The sequence below is a fragment of the Hydra vulgaris genome, chromosome 07 (genome assembly GCF_038396675.1).
Source record: "Hydra vulgaris chromosome 07, alternate assembly HydraT2T_AEP".
Lineage (NCBI taxonomy): Eukaryota > Metazoa > Cnidaria > Hydrozoa > Anthoathecata > Hydridae > Hydra > Hydra vulgaris.
The window spans coordinates 10,560,979-10,574,754 of NC_088926.1; the positions used below are offsets into that span (position 1 = coordinate 10,560,979).

Here is a 13,776-nt window from a genome sequence, read left to right on the forward strand (position 1 = left end):
AAACTTTTTATTTCCCCAACAGGTTTGCTCTATATTGTGAGCAATGCAAAGTTTAAGCCCGAGCCATAAGTAACAAACTTGACATGTTTTTTCCTTCCATGTCAAAAGATCTTAGAGATCCACATTCTAATATATTGTCAGAATTGACATAGCACCAGCAGCAAGCATGCTTGCTTGAATGGTGAATGGGATTGAATTCCACAAATAATATTGACCACTATTTTAGATCACATGAAATGTAAAATGCCACACCATTTACTTGAATAATATTCATCAACACTTTGGCATTTTCATATGTTTTATGTAGATTTTCAACAAAGACAGTAATGAGCTGACGTTTAACACCTGTGTCTCAAGCTATTGAATCTTTTTTTTTATTGAGAACTACTTGTTTTGTCACTCTTGTCAGTTACCTTAACAGCCAAACTCATTTTTAAAAATGATTCTCTGTCATCAATTCCAAACTTGACAAAACGTTTGTAGCTGTAATCTTTGTTCAACAGTACCTTGTTAGTTAAATCCTCCAAGTGTTTGTAATGAACAACATGTTTTTGTTCTTCAGTTTCTCCTTTTGTAGTTGCTAAATTGACAACTGAATGCTGAAAGAAATCTTGCAATGTTATTCTGGCAGTGTCAAATTTTTGGTTGAAACTTTTTTCAACCAGTTGAGTTCCTGTTGCTTTTTTGAGAGTTGAAGCAAGTTTTCTCATTCCCGTGTTGGATAGTTCAGTGTTTAACTGCACGTTTAACAAGATTTGTTCTGTAAGTATATGGCTTATTGATTTTAGTGTAGATTGTGGGACTAATAAAATATAATAAGATGTAATTTAAGCTGCTGATTGAAATAAATTTCAAACTGGCATTTAATGTGTAATAAAATAATAAGTAATAATAAGTATAAATGTAAACAAAAATTTTCACTGCTTAATATTGTTAACTTTAAATATTTTAAAATTATAAAAAATGTATAATTATCTGGTATTATTGAAAATAATCTTCCTGCTTTTGCTTGGGAAAGCAAGACTTTTTCTCTATGAGGAAAATCTTTTACCTTTATTACAGCAAATACAATTTACACTGCCCCAACTTGATTTTCCTTGAAAAAATTAAGCTAAAATTGACAAACATTGTTTCCTTTTATTTTCTGTTGATGGAAAAGAAAGTTTTCAAAAAATTTTCAGGTTCGGAAGATGTGCTATCTTTAAAATTTATATTGTGTGCCTTTGGTACCGAAGGATGCATTTCATTAAGTTTGAGCTTTCCAAATAGGTAATAGGTAAATAAGAGAATCACATGTACTAGACAAAGGCTTGAGAACTGTTGTAGAGAAATTGTAGCGAGGTGATAATGAACACAAAATATCACTAGCATCTTTTTTTGTAAAGTAGTTCACTAGCATAATCTGATGTCAATCAGGTAAATCAAATAATTGATGTCAATGAGGTAACTCATGTAAAAAAATTGTAAATTAATTAAATGTAAATAATACTAATTTTAATTTTTAAATTTTAAGAAAATAATATTTTAGGAAAATAGTATTTGGCAGCAAAATTTTATGCCATTTTTACAAAAAACCCCAATATATTTGCCCTTTTGAACCCCATCTGCATAAATAATTTTCTTAGAAAAAAAATTACACTGTTGGCAGATTCCACGACCGTCACGGCTTGACAACTGTCTTTTTTTTGTTTTAAGCCTTTAATATATTAATGTTAAAATAGATATAAAAAGAATTTTTTTTGCTATTTAGTTAGCTCATAATAGGTGCTACAAAAAACAAGAGAAAAAGTTTGGGTGGATATATTATCCTCTCATTCATGCAAGAAAATATAAAACGTCACAGCGTGACCAAAATTTTCTCTTTGTTTTTTAGTTTTTAGATCAACACTGCAATTCAGCTAATATAGATGAACTGAATTATTAACTTGGCATTAGACAAAAAGTTTAGACATTACTCTTACAAGTTTTATAGCTAAATTACATTTTTTTAAATTAAATTTTAAACAGGCGCACCTTTAATTAACTAATGATAAACATCACAGCGTGACCAGACACGTTTGGGTAATTATAAACCAGGTTATTGGGCTGTTTTTAATAAATTTAAAACTTAGTAGAGAGGTATTAGACAAATGTATTATTACATCTTCATAAAAATAGTTCTTGCATAGTAATCTTCAGAACACGCCCATACTATTCTTACATAGTAATCTTCAGTTCTTACATAGTAATCTTCAGAACATGCCCATACTATCAGTGTCAAATCTCGTCCATATTATATTGCTGTCATATATACAATGTTTTAAAGTTTTTCGGTGATTTTATTTGAAGACGTAAGTTGTTTCACTAAATACTTGGCACTTGAATAAGGTCGCATTTCTATTTTCCCATTATTGTTTTGAATTAGGTGCGCTGCAAATATTCCTGGTTTTGCTGGTGCTTTTGTAAATATCTCATCATTTTTAAATTTTTTTATTGTATTTATAATATCTTCCATAGAAACAAAATAAACATTGAAATTAGTCTCATTTTTAACAGCTTCATGAAAAGTTATAGCATCAGTTATTATAAATTTTCTCTGGATTATTTTTTGCATTGCTATTCTTTTAACAGTCCCACCAATAGCATCTACAGGTTCGTTTCCATGTGAAGCAGCAAAAAAGTTCCCGAATAATTTTAAATCATGCTGTTCTTCCAACCAGGGTATTGCTGATGTAATAAAACGATTTTTAAATTGATTACTTGGCCTGTCTGCCTAAACCTGTAGTATTTTAACACTTGATTCAATATGGTTAGATAATAAATTATGAACAAATACAAGAATAGATTCTTTTGAATGGCTTAAATCATCTGAAACAATGACAGCTGATGAGCATGAATTTTGGTACCAAAATATAGCAGTAAATAACAGCTGTGTCTGGATTACTTTAAAGTTGGACCTTATGATCACAATATGTCTTTGATTGCTTCTGTTTAATGAAATAATGCCAAAGAAATAAAGGTAAAGATTTTGAAAAGGTGCTGTAAAGATCATTAACTCTTCCCTTTTTTTCAATTTTTTTAATATATTCTTTTCCATTACCATCTGCAACTTTTTCCCATTGGTAATGAATTGTAATGAATTTACTCTTGTCATTTTCATTCAAAACATATAGATTATGAAACTTTGCAGCATCTTTGCATGTTGTACACATATTATTATAACAAATGTCTTTTTCACTATCACATACAATGCTAAGAGCAAATTCACGTGAATACATTGGAAAATTTGAATCAAACTTGTGCAGTGCTTCTAGGATAAGGATTATATTTTGATATCTTTGACAACAGCAATTGTTTCTTGACATTGAATTAGACAAAAGCACATGTGGTGGGCATACCCTAGCAAATTTTGATTTTCCAAAAGATTTTTCAGGATTTAAAAATAAAAAAAGCTTCATTAACATTCATATACAAATGAAGTTTTTGAAGTTTCCTTCTTGTTCTTTAATCTCACCACAGTGGTGTCTCTTTTACCAGGTGCTTGACGGGTTAAATCATCACGCTGGTAAAAATCAAGAACCAATTTTACAGTTATAGCATCTAATGCATATTCACTAAGTATTTTTTCTGGGCTAGGGATTTCATTCATTTTTGTTAAAAGTTTTTGTACAACTTCACCCCTTATTCTGGGTGATTTTGGTAGTGCTGACTCAGCTCTCTTAACAGCTTTTTCAAGAGTGCTCGCAGATTTGTTAGGGGTTGATGTAATAGTTACAGATATTGATTCTATTTTTTTTTTGTCTGCTCTTTTTCTTTCATTGCCTTTCTTTTTCTCGCTGAGCCTCCAATTTAGCAAGTCTTCTTTCTTTTCCCTTTTTGATTCTTTTTCTTTAACTATTTTTTCGCCAAATTTTTCTAATGGTCTTTCACAATATTTCTTTTGATGTTCAGCACAAGTAAAAGGCATGTTAAACCCTTGAAAGATTAAAAGAAGCAACACAGTAGTTATGAAGATGCACGTTACATCTAAGGCTCAATGGAGTTGCAACTATCGCTTAGAGAGGCTCTATGTATCTCGAAGGAGAGTCTCAAGGATAGCTGAGCATTCATCCTCCAAATGTTGCCTATGCAAAACATACTTGTATTTTGTAGTCTTTGTAGAAAACGTCAAAGAAAGTTGGCCTCACAATAATCTGGGTAATTGAAGTTGATTAAAACTCAAATGTGGTTTCAGTTTAGCAGTTTTAAATTTTGTTTTAAATTTTATTTTAAAAATTGTCACACCGTGACGTAACGGCATGACATAAAAAGATTCTAAAAATAACTTGAGCTAATTATTTTTTTAAACATGTTAGTATTTTTTTAGATGTACTAGATAGAGTTCTCATTGCGCTGGAACTTTGAAATCCTAACTTTTACTGGTTGTCTTAGAAATAAAACTATAGGTACCCTAATTTTGACAATAGTGGTAATAACATTTGATTAAAATAAATGGTTTTCTGAAATCGTCTGGCAATAAGTATATTTTTATCATAAGTAGCAATGATTAGTGCAGCTAAAAACCTGATTGCAATGAGCAAGACAGTTTTTGAATTTTTTGTAGGTTCAATTGAACTTTGGTGATTAAAAATGAATTAATTTATCGCAAAAATGCCTATTTTTACCCTCTGTTTCAGCCCATTTAATTTTATTACGATAGCGGCATACTATAACAAGCTATATGTTTTTTGAAAGAGGAGAAAAAGAGCTTTCTACTGATATATAGTATTATGTATATTGGCCTGGTTTAATTTTTTCATTTTTTGTGAGACGGTCGTGGAATTGCTCTATTCTAAAGTAAATCAATATTCATTTAAAAAAATTTAAGTTCAATCAAATTTTTTTATTTTTTTTTAGAGTAATGACAATGTAATTAATTGAACACTCTCAAATTAAGGTGGTTGTAAATTTTACATGGTCACCATTTCTAAACACCAAGAGTTTTGTTAACGAAACATGAAATGTATAAAATAGTGTAGGTCTACATAAAATAGCGTAGTTTTTTTTTACCAAAATAATATTTTCCTTGATGACAGGGGTCAAGAGGGAAAAAGTTATCGCAGCATTTTTTTCCCCCAGGTTCCAATTGCCATAATTTTTGGAAAACCATCCTTATTTGATTTCATCATTAAGATATAAAAGTTTTGAGTTTAACCATGCTCGGAAAATAACCATTTTGAATAAAAAAATCTAAAATCCACCTGTTACAACACAAAAATCTGGCTTGGAAAAAGTTTAAAGATTTTCAAAACATCTCTAAATACACTTATAAGGTTTATACAATGCTTCCATAAAAAGATTTTTATGGTCCTTTCAGATAAAGTTGATCATCGGTTTGACAGGGCCACACTCTGTCCTAATGTAAGCGATTCATATATTTATGTTTTCAAAATGTTTTTAGAAGTATTAACAATTTTCTGTGTCCCATAATTTACTGTTTTTAAACTCAGAGTCCTAGACTTTTAGTTTTTAATAACAAAATAGAAGTTATGTATGAATTTTTGAGACTAGTAATTCAGAGCCATTTTTTTGCTATATAGTCCACATAAAATTTCTGGTATTCTCTTATTTTTTTCTCATGTTTTTCTTATTTAACAAGTTATATTAAATTAGAAAATAAAGCCTTGGCATTGTAATACTGTAATACAGTATAAACTTATAAAGTTGATATTTTTGTTGTTATCTGGAATGTATTCAAGATTTAAGGTTTGGAAGTGATACAGGTACCGAAAAAAGTTTAGAACCACTTAACAATTTTGCGTAATTTCATTATTTTTTCAGTGTATAAAACTAATATTGAACTTTGATGATAAATTATATATATAAATGACATGCATGACGAGTCAACCTTTTTGCAACAAGATTGCCAACAACGATATGTCCGACGTGATCCTAATTCCTCAAAATATGATCCAAGATACACCATCAAGACAGTCAAACATTCTCCAGGTGTCATGGTTTGAGCTTGCTTTGCATATAAGGGTGCAGGAAGTAAAGAGTTCATTGAAAAGAACGAAAAAATGAACAGTGCCCAACATGATGACATCTTGTCACAAAATGCAAAATGTTCTTTGAAAAAGGTTCTCAGTTCAAAATTTCAGCAAGATAATGCCACTTGTCACACCTCTAAAATATCAAAGGCTTGGTTTGTAGACAACAAAATTGAAGTTCTTCCTTGGCCTGGAAATAGTCCGGATCTTAATCCGATTGAAAATTTGTGGAAATACATCAAAGATAATCTTGATAGAACCAAATGTACATCTACAGAATCCTTGAAGGATGAAATCAGACGAGTTTGGTGTCTGGAAGCTAATAAAGATCAGTGTTCAAAGTTGGTTGAAAGTATGCCTAGAAGAAGACTTCATCTGGTGATTAAAAACAAAGGATATATAGAATATCTCCTTTTAAAAATTAAAGGATATATGGAAGGCTTCATCTGGTGATTAAAAACAAAGGATATCCATGTAAATATTGATATAAATATTTACATTACTTTGTTTAAATGTACTTATTAAAAAGTTTAAATGTTTAAAATGTATTTATTTTCATTTGAATTTGATACATTTTTGTGTGTTTGTTTATTAATCGCTTAATGTGTATGCAATTGAATGCGGTGTAAATTCCTTTAGGTTTTTTATCAAAGCATGTCATATATAGATATAATTTATCATCAAAGTTCAATATTAGTTTCATACATTGAAAAAATAATGAAATTACGCTAAATTGTTAAGTGGTTCTAAACTTTTTTTGGTAGCTGTTATTATGTGTTGCCTAGCAGGCAATACATTCTAAACTTTTTTTGGTACCTAGTTATTATGTATTGCTTAGCAGGCTAAGGTAATGAGTCAAGTATTATGTATTGCTTAGCAGGTTGAAAGAAAGAGACAAGTATTATGTGTTGCTAAGCAGGATGAAATATATATATATATATATATATATATATATATATATATATATATATATATATATATATATATATATATATATATATATATATATATATTATAGGGTGAAATATATATATTATAGGGTGAAATATATATATATATATGTATATATATATATATATATATATATATATATATATATATATATATATATATATATATATATATATATATATATATATATAAATACATTAGAGATGTAACCGAGTTGTATCGGATGTGTGACAGAGGTTTATCAGAGCCGGAGAATTAAACTAAGGCTTTCAATTTACAGTCTATAAACAATTTTCAATAAATGTTTAAATTGAATTTTTTAATATCAAATCAAAGTCTCAAGATTTATAGAATGTGTTTTTATATTTAAGCTTCGTTATAATTTTTAATTTGAATTATCAGAGCTTAAAAAAATCAATCGAAACCAATCCAACATATTAAAGCAGTAGTCGAAGCTTTTTTATATATATGCATTTTTTTTATATAATAATTTGATTCCAATAAAATAAATTTGAAACTTTTGTTACACCTCTGATACACCTCCGTTACATCCCTAATATATATACATATGGTATGAATATATATACATACCTACATGCATACATACTGTTCTTTATAAGTTATGTAGTCTTTCATAAAAAAATTTAATGTCTTTAATAAAATATTTCCACTATGTGGAAATATTTTATTAAGTCTGCTGGGATGTCCTTGTCAACAAAAAAAAAATACTGTAGCATATTTAACCCGATCTCGTAGTCGGTGGGATACCCATTAAATAAAATAATGCTATATATGAGCAAGAAAGCCTTTTTGTATAACTGGTAATAAGCATCTAAATTGTTAAACATTTATTTAATAAACAAGAAGCATCTTGTAAAATTGGTTGTTATTGATTGTAGTATCATTGCCAAATGGCTTAGTAATAAACTAAGGCGATATCATTAATTTTACACAATATTCCCCAAATTGCAAGTATTTTGTATGGTGACATAAAAATAGTTTTCAACAACCTTATTGCATAAGAGTGTTGCGCTTCCATGGCACTATGTTGAATTAAAATAAAAAGACAATCAATTATTATGAATTAAATAACTTTTTATGAACATTATGATCATAACAAAATTTATTTTATATATATATATTTTTTTTTGTTTGTTTTTTTTTTTTTTTTGTTATTCACCTCATCAAGGCCAAGGCCACTACAGATGAAGAGGCTACTTAATAGTGGTTATAACCCTCTCTCAACTCTATAACTCCGAACCACAAACCTTGACATACAAGGTCGCTGCGCGGGATGTACAAGGGATGTGATGGGGATCGAACTCGAAAACTTTCGCTTCTGAAGCGAGCGCTTTACCACTACACCACTACCGCATTATATATATATATAAAGAAGGTGTATATCGATTGTTTTAAGGTCACAATAGGATGTTTTGATGAAGCTGAAAAGTGTGAACTGGTGGGTTTATGCATTCTAGGCTCTTTATCTAGAACCATTACTAAAAATGATATAGGTCTCTGCCAAGACGACGGGTTGATGGTAATGCGCAAATAAACTGCTGCACAGTTAGACAAAGTCAGAAAAAATATAATTGAAACATTTAAAACATCAGATTTCAAATACAGATTCAAATTAATCTAAATAGTGCTAATTTTCTTGACGTAACTTTTAATCTTCAAAAAATCTCCTATAAACCTTTTAAAAAACAAAATGACCAACTACTCTACATTCACACTGAATCAAACTACCCACCTCAAGTCCTTGAGAAAATCCCTCTCTCCATTAATGATCAACTATCAAAAAATATTTAACTCATCAAAAACAGAATACGAAGAAGCATTTAAACAAAACAATTTAAAAAACTTTTACGTAAAGTACAACCCTAAAGACAAGACACCCCCAAAAAGAAAAAAGAGTATAATTAGTTTAACCCACCTTACAATAGAAGCATCTCTACCAATGTATGCCAAATCTTTTCACAATTATTAGATAAACATTTTCCACCTTCAAACCTATTGCATAAACTATTCAATCAAAACACCACAAAAGTTAGCTACAGCTGCTCAAACAACATTTCAAAAATCGCAAAAAGTTACAACATAAAAATTAATTCAAAAAGCCTGACTGAAAATTTCCTTTGTAATTACAATCTAAAAGAAATCTGCTTGCTGAATAAATATTGTAAAACAACAAACATAATTTAAAAATACATAACATCTTCTCCAAACACACCCAGCAAAGCATACATTGGCTTATCAGAGGGTGTGCAAAAAAAGAGGTATGCGAACCATAAGCCATCTTTTAAAAATAAAAAACTTTCAAATACCACTCTCTCAAAATATATTTGAGAAATTAGGGAAAAACTCAAAGAAACACCTGGATTTAACTTGGTCTATCCTAAAATGAGATCCTCCTTACAAACAACACAACAAGAACATGTTTACTTTGTTCATATGAAAAACTAATAATTTTACTTTATAAAAATGTAGAAGAGCTTTTAAATTAAAAAACAGAGTTGACTGCCAATTCTCATCACAGAAATAAATTTCTATTAAGTAACCACAAACCTGAAGATTAGATACACGTCCTTGTAACAATAGTTTTTTTGTATAGTTTTTTATGTATAGTTTTACGTAACTATTTTCAATTGTATATAATTTTTTTAATGAAAAAACTATATTTGTATTTCACTTAATAATTGCAATAACATGAAACTTAAAGTTGTGAAAATCACGTTGTTTTTTTTTCTACTCTATATATATATATATATATATATATATATATATATATATATATATATATATATATATATATATATATATATATATATATATATATATATATATATATATATAGTAGAAAATGCCTGGGGTTTCAGTACATAGATAGACTATCTTATAACTTGTTGTCGCAAAGGAGTGTCACTACATCAACTGAGGGTTTGGCATGGGACAGCCATATTATCTTTTATTACATACAGTATTGGACAAAACAAGTGCAACCAAATAATGCTAATTTAGTTTCTTTATATAAAAGTGCTGCATTTTTTCAATTTAGAGAAATAACTATGTAACTGTTTAGAGACAAAGTTCTTTAAGTTTTATTAATCACAAAGTTCATTATTTGTACACGAAAATTAATAAGTTAATCAAAAGTATTTAAAAAAGTTGATTTCCTTCTGGACAAAACAAATGCAACTCGACAAAATGTTGACCAAGCTGTATTTTGCTATCAATATTTCGTGGCCAATGAAACTTTGTGGAATCACTGCCCAGGCCTTTTGGATTTGTTCAAACAGTTGATCCTTATTACGAACACCTTCACGATTAATTCTGCGGTTGACGATCTCCCACAGGTTCTCGATAGGGTTGAGATCTGGAGATTGAGGCGGCCAATCCATCACCCATAGGTGGTTGTCTTGAAACCACTGCTTGACTACTTTTGCAGTGTGTTTCGGATCGTTGTCTTGCTGAAAAACCCATTTTATTGGCATATTCGATTCAGCATGAGGTAACATAACATGTTCGGTCCGATACAGGCAGCTCTAATTGCTTTTGTATCTCGACTGATGATATCCAGGGATTCTTCTAGACGGATCTGATGATCATAGAATCTTCTCTAGAAGTGGTGGAACGCGGTCTTCCACCTTTGTTATCTGCAGAAGGATATTTGGAACATAGTCTTGAAACGGTCCATTTTTTTACGCGATATTTATCACAAATACTTTTTTGTGACATTCCATTTACGTATTCCCCAATAATTTTTTTTCTTAGTTCCAATCCAAGACTGTTGGGAGCCATTTTTGCACTTGAAGTCATAAAAATAATAAAAATAAATAATCTCGCTTCTCATGGCTTACCGTGTTACATTTACCTTGAGATGATACAATAATGCTCTGTGGAGCACAACGTCTTGGTTGGATGTGGACTGTATTGATGTAATGAAACACTTGTTGTATTTCACTTGTATTGATGTTCTTCGATAAAACACTTTGATAAAACTCACTTCGATAAGCTGTCTTGATAATACTGACTGATTGACTTCCATATACTAACTGATGTGAACCTGTTCTGGAAGATTCTAGATGCTTCTTTTTGATGCTTCCGGAAGCTTCTGGATGCGTCTGGATGCTTCTGAATGTTTCTGGATACTTCTGGATGCTACTAGATGCTTCCAGATGCTTCTACTGGAAACTTCTGGAAGCTTCTGCATGCTTCTGGAAACTTCTGGATATTTCCTTCAATTATTAAAAAACTTCTGTGACGTTGACACGGACCAGACTTAAGAAAATGAAACAAACCAAAAAAGTTGCACTGTTTTGTCCGCTGCAAAATGGCACTTGTCAACAAAATTCTGCCTGTGTGCTGTCACCTGTCAGCTGATTGCTCATGTCATGGCATGCTATGACTCCAGACTCCTGAACTGTTTGCTGCGGTAGTATAGTTCGTTTTGTTTTTAAGACATGTAAAATTAGGAACACTTTTTAGCATTGTTCGATCTTGGTTGCAAATGTTTTGTCCAATACTGTACATACATGTATACATACATACATATATACATACATACATACATACATACATACATACATACATACAAACATACATACATACATACATACATACATACATACATACATACATACATACATACATACATACATACATACATACATACATACATACATACATACATACATACATACATACATACATATAAACATATGTGTATATGACAAAAAGTAAAATAAGTTTTTATAATTTTAATACAAAGTAAAGTATTGTTTATGTATGTAATAGAAAAACCTTATTTTTCATACTTTTAAACTGTTTATTTTTATGATATAGGTGAAGACTGGTTTTGGGCTGATGCTACTAAGTATATTATATCTACTTGTAGTTTGATATAAATATAACATTTATATATAAATTTAAAAGATTTAAAAGTATATACATATATATATATATATATATATATATATATATATATATATATATATATATATATATATATATATATATATATATATATGTATATATATATATATATATATATATATATATATATATATATATATATATATATATATATATGCACATACATATTAAACATTTTTGGGCGTTTTTAAAAAATAAAATTATAAGAAAAGTACTCTCCAACCTGTTAATATGTTCTACTTGTCAAAAGAAACCTCCTGAAAAAATAAATTAAATACAATAATATTTAGTTCTTACAAAAGCTGTTAGGAGTTTGATGTTTTTTATTATGTTTATTATATCTTTTTTAATTAAAACCATTTTTTTATGTTTGTTACAATTATGTAATAGCTTTTTGTTTAAGTCTAGAAATGCTTTCGATAATTGTTTAGTTTTTCTCTTTATTTTGTTTTGTAATTTTTTAGTTTTGTTTTAGGTTTTGTTGTAACAAACTACTTTTGTGTGGTAATTCATCATTACATTCAGTTTCACCAATTGTTGTAGACAAAAATTTGGTAGTTTTTTTATTTGCTTTGCGTAGTTACAGGACAACTTTACACTACTTTCTCTAAAGCACTTTTCTGTTTGTATTTTTAGTTTATCTAGTTTTATTTGAGACATGATGAACAACATTAAATAGATTGAGACATTAAATAGATTGAGAAGTTAATTTTTTTTTTGTTGAGTTTTTTATGAAAAAAAGTTTCAATGTATTTTATGTACAAAATAGTTTAATAATATACAGGGGCATCATGATAAGATAGACAGTAGATATCAGCAGTTTTTGGTATTAAGTTGCTTCAAGCTGGAATAGATAGTTTGTAAAAAAATAAGTGTCAACTCAAAAATAAAAAAATAAAAAAAATAAAAAAGTTGACTAGTACCTATCTTGTTTGAAAAATAAGAAAAAAATCAGCATAAATAAACCACTTTAAAGATGCCATTTTTTGTGGAATTACAAATAAATGCATCATTAAAAAAAAGTAAATGTAAACAAAACTAAAACCTTACAGCAAAAGTTTATTATTTTTTCTACATTTAGTTAAAGTTTTCAAGCTATAAAGATAAATTTTTTAAAATCTAAACCCAAATAAGTTGCAACATTAAAAATCATATTTTTTTATAAATGTTTTATTTACATAAGTGTATCTAATTATTTGGCATTTTTGTGTAATTTTACCCATTTTCTCTAGTTAATGTTTCATGATGAATTATATGTAAGAAATTAAAAAAAAAGATTTGGGAAAGAATTGGGAAGACTTGCAGCTTTCAAATTTTTCTCATAGTTTTATGGGCTAAATAAGGTATTCCTTTTTTTTTTTTCCTTCGCTTCCAACAAGGCTGCAAGCAACCACTATTAAAGTTTGAAGTTACTAGAAGAGAAAATATGAAGTTTGTAGAGCAAGATAGCGATTGACAGATGACTTAAAAGATTGCAAATTATTTGTATCAGGAAAGCAAGATGAAGAAAGTAAATTCCAAAGAACTGATATTCGAGGAAAAAAACTAGACAAACAAATGTTTTTGGAGCACTTAGGAACTTAGGATTTCTACCTAAGGGTCATCATGAAGAAAATCATGGAAAGAGTCCTAGTCAGCTTTAAGGTAGTTGTAAGAGGTACAAAGATAGGGGGATGAAGAAGAATGAGATAATAGTATAATAGTTTTAGAGAGATCAAACTGTGATCAGATGCACCTTAGGGTAAATGTGGAGAAGCTAAGTACTGACTAGGATCAGAAATAAGTTGAGAAAAGAAGGTAAATGATTGGGGTTGTCTGAAAAGTGAGTTGGAAAGCTGACTACTTGAGTTAGAGATTGAGAAAGGCAAAAGTTGTGGGCTTT

General features: G+C 29.2%; 1 protein-coding gene across 1 annotated transcript in view; it reads left to right on the top strand.

Annotated features, from left to right (window-relative positions):
* The window catches only part of LOC100210096 (phosphatidylinositol 3-kinase regulatory subunit alpha), a 124,910-nt gene that overhangs the window by 74,743 nt on the left and 36,391 nt on the right, over nucleotides 1-13,776 (top strand). Inside the window, exon 14 of the mRNA XM_065801009.1 lies at nucleotides 11,805-11,835. Coding sequence (XP_065657081.1) covers nucleotides 11,805-11,835 — 31 coding nt within the window. The remainder of the gene's footprint in view (nucleotides 1-11,804; nucleotides 11,836-13,776) is intronic.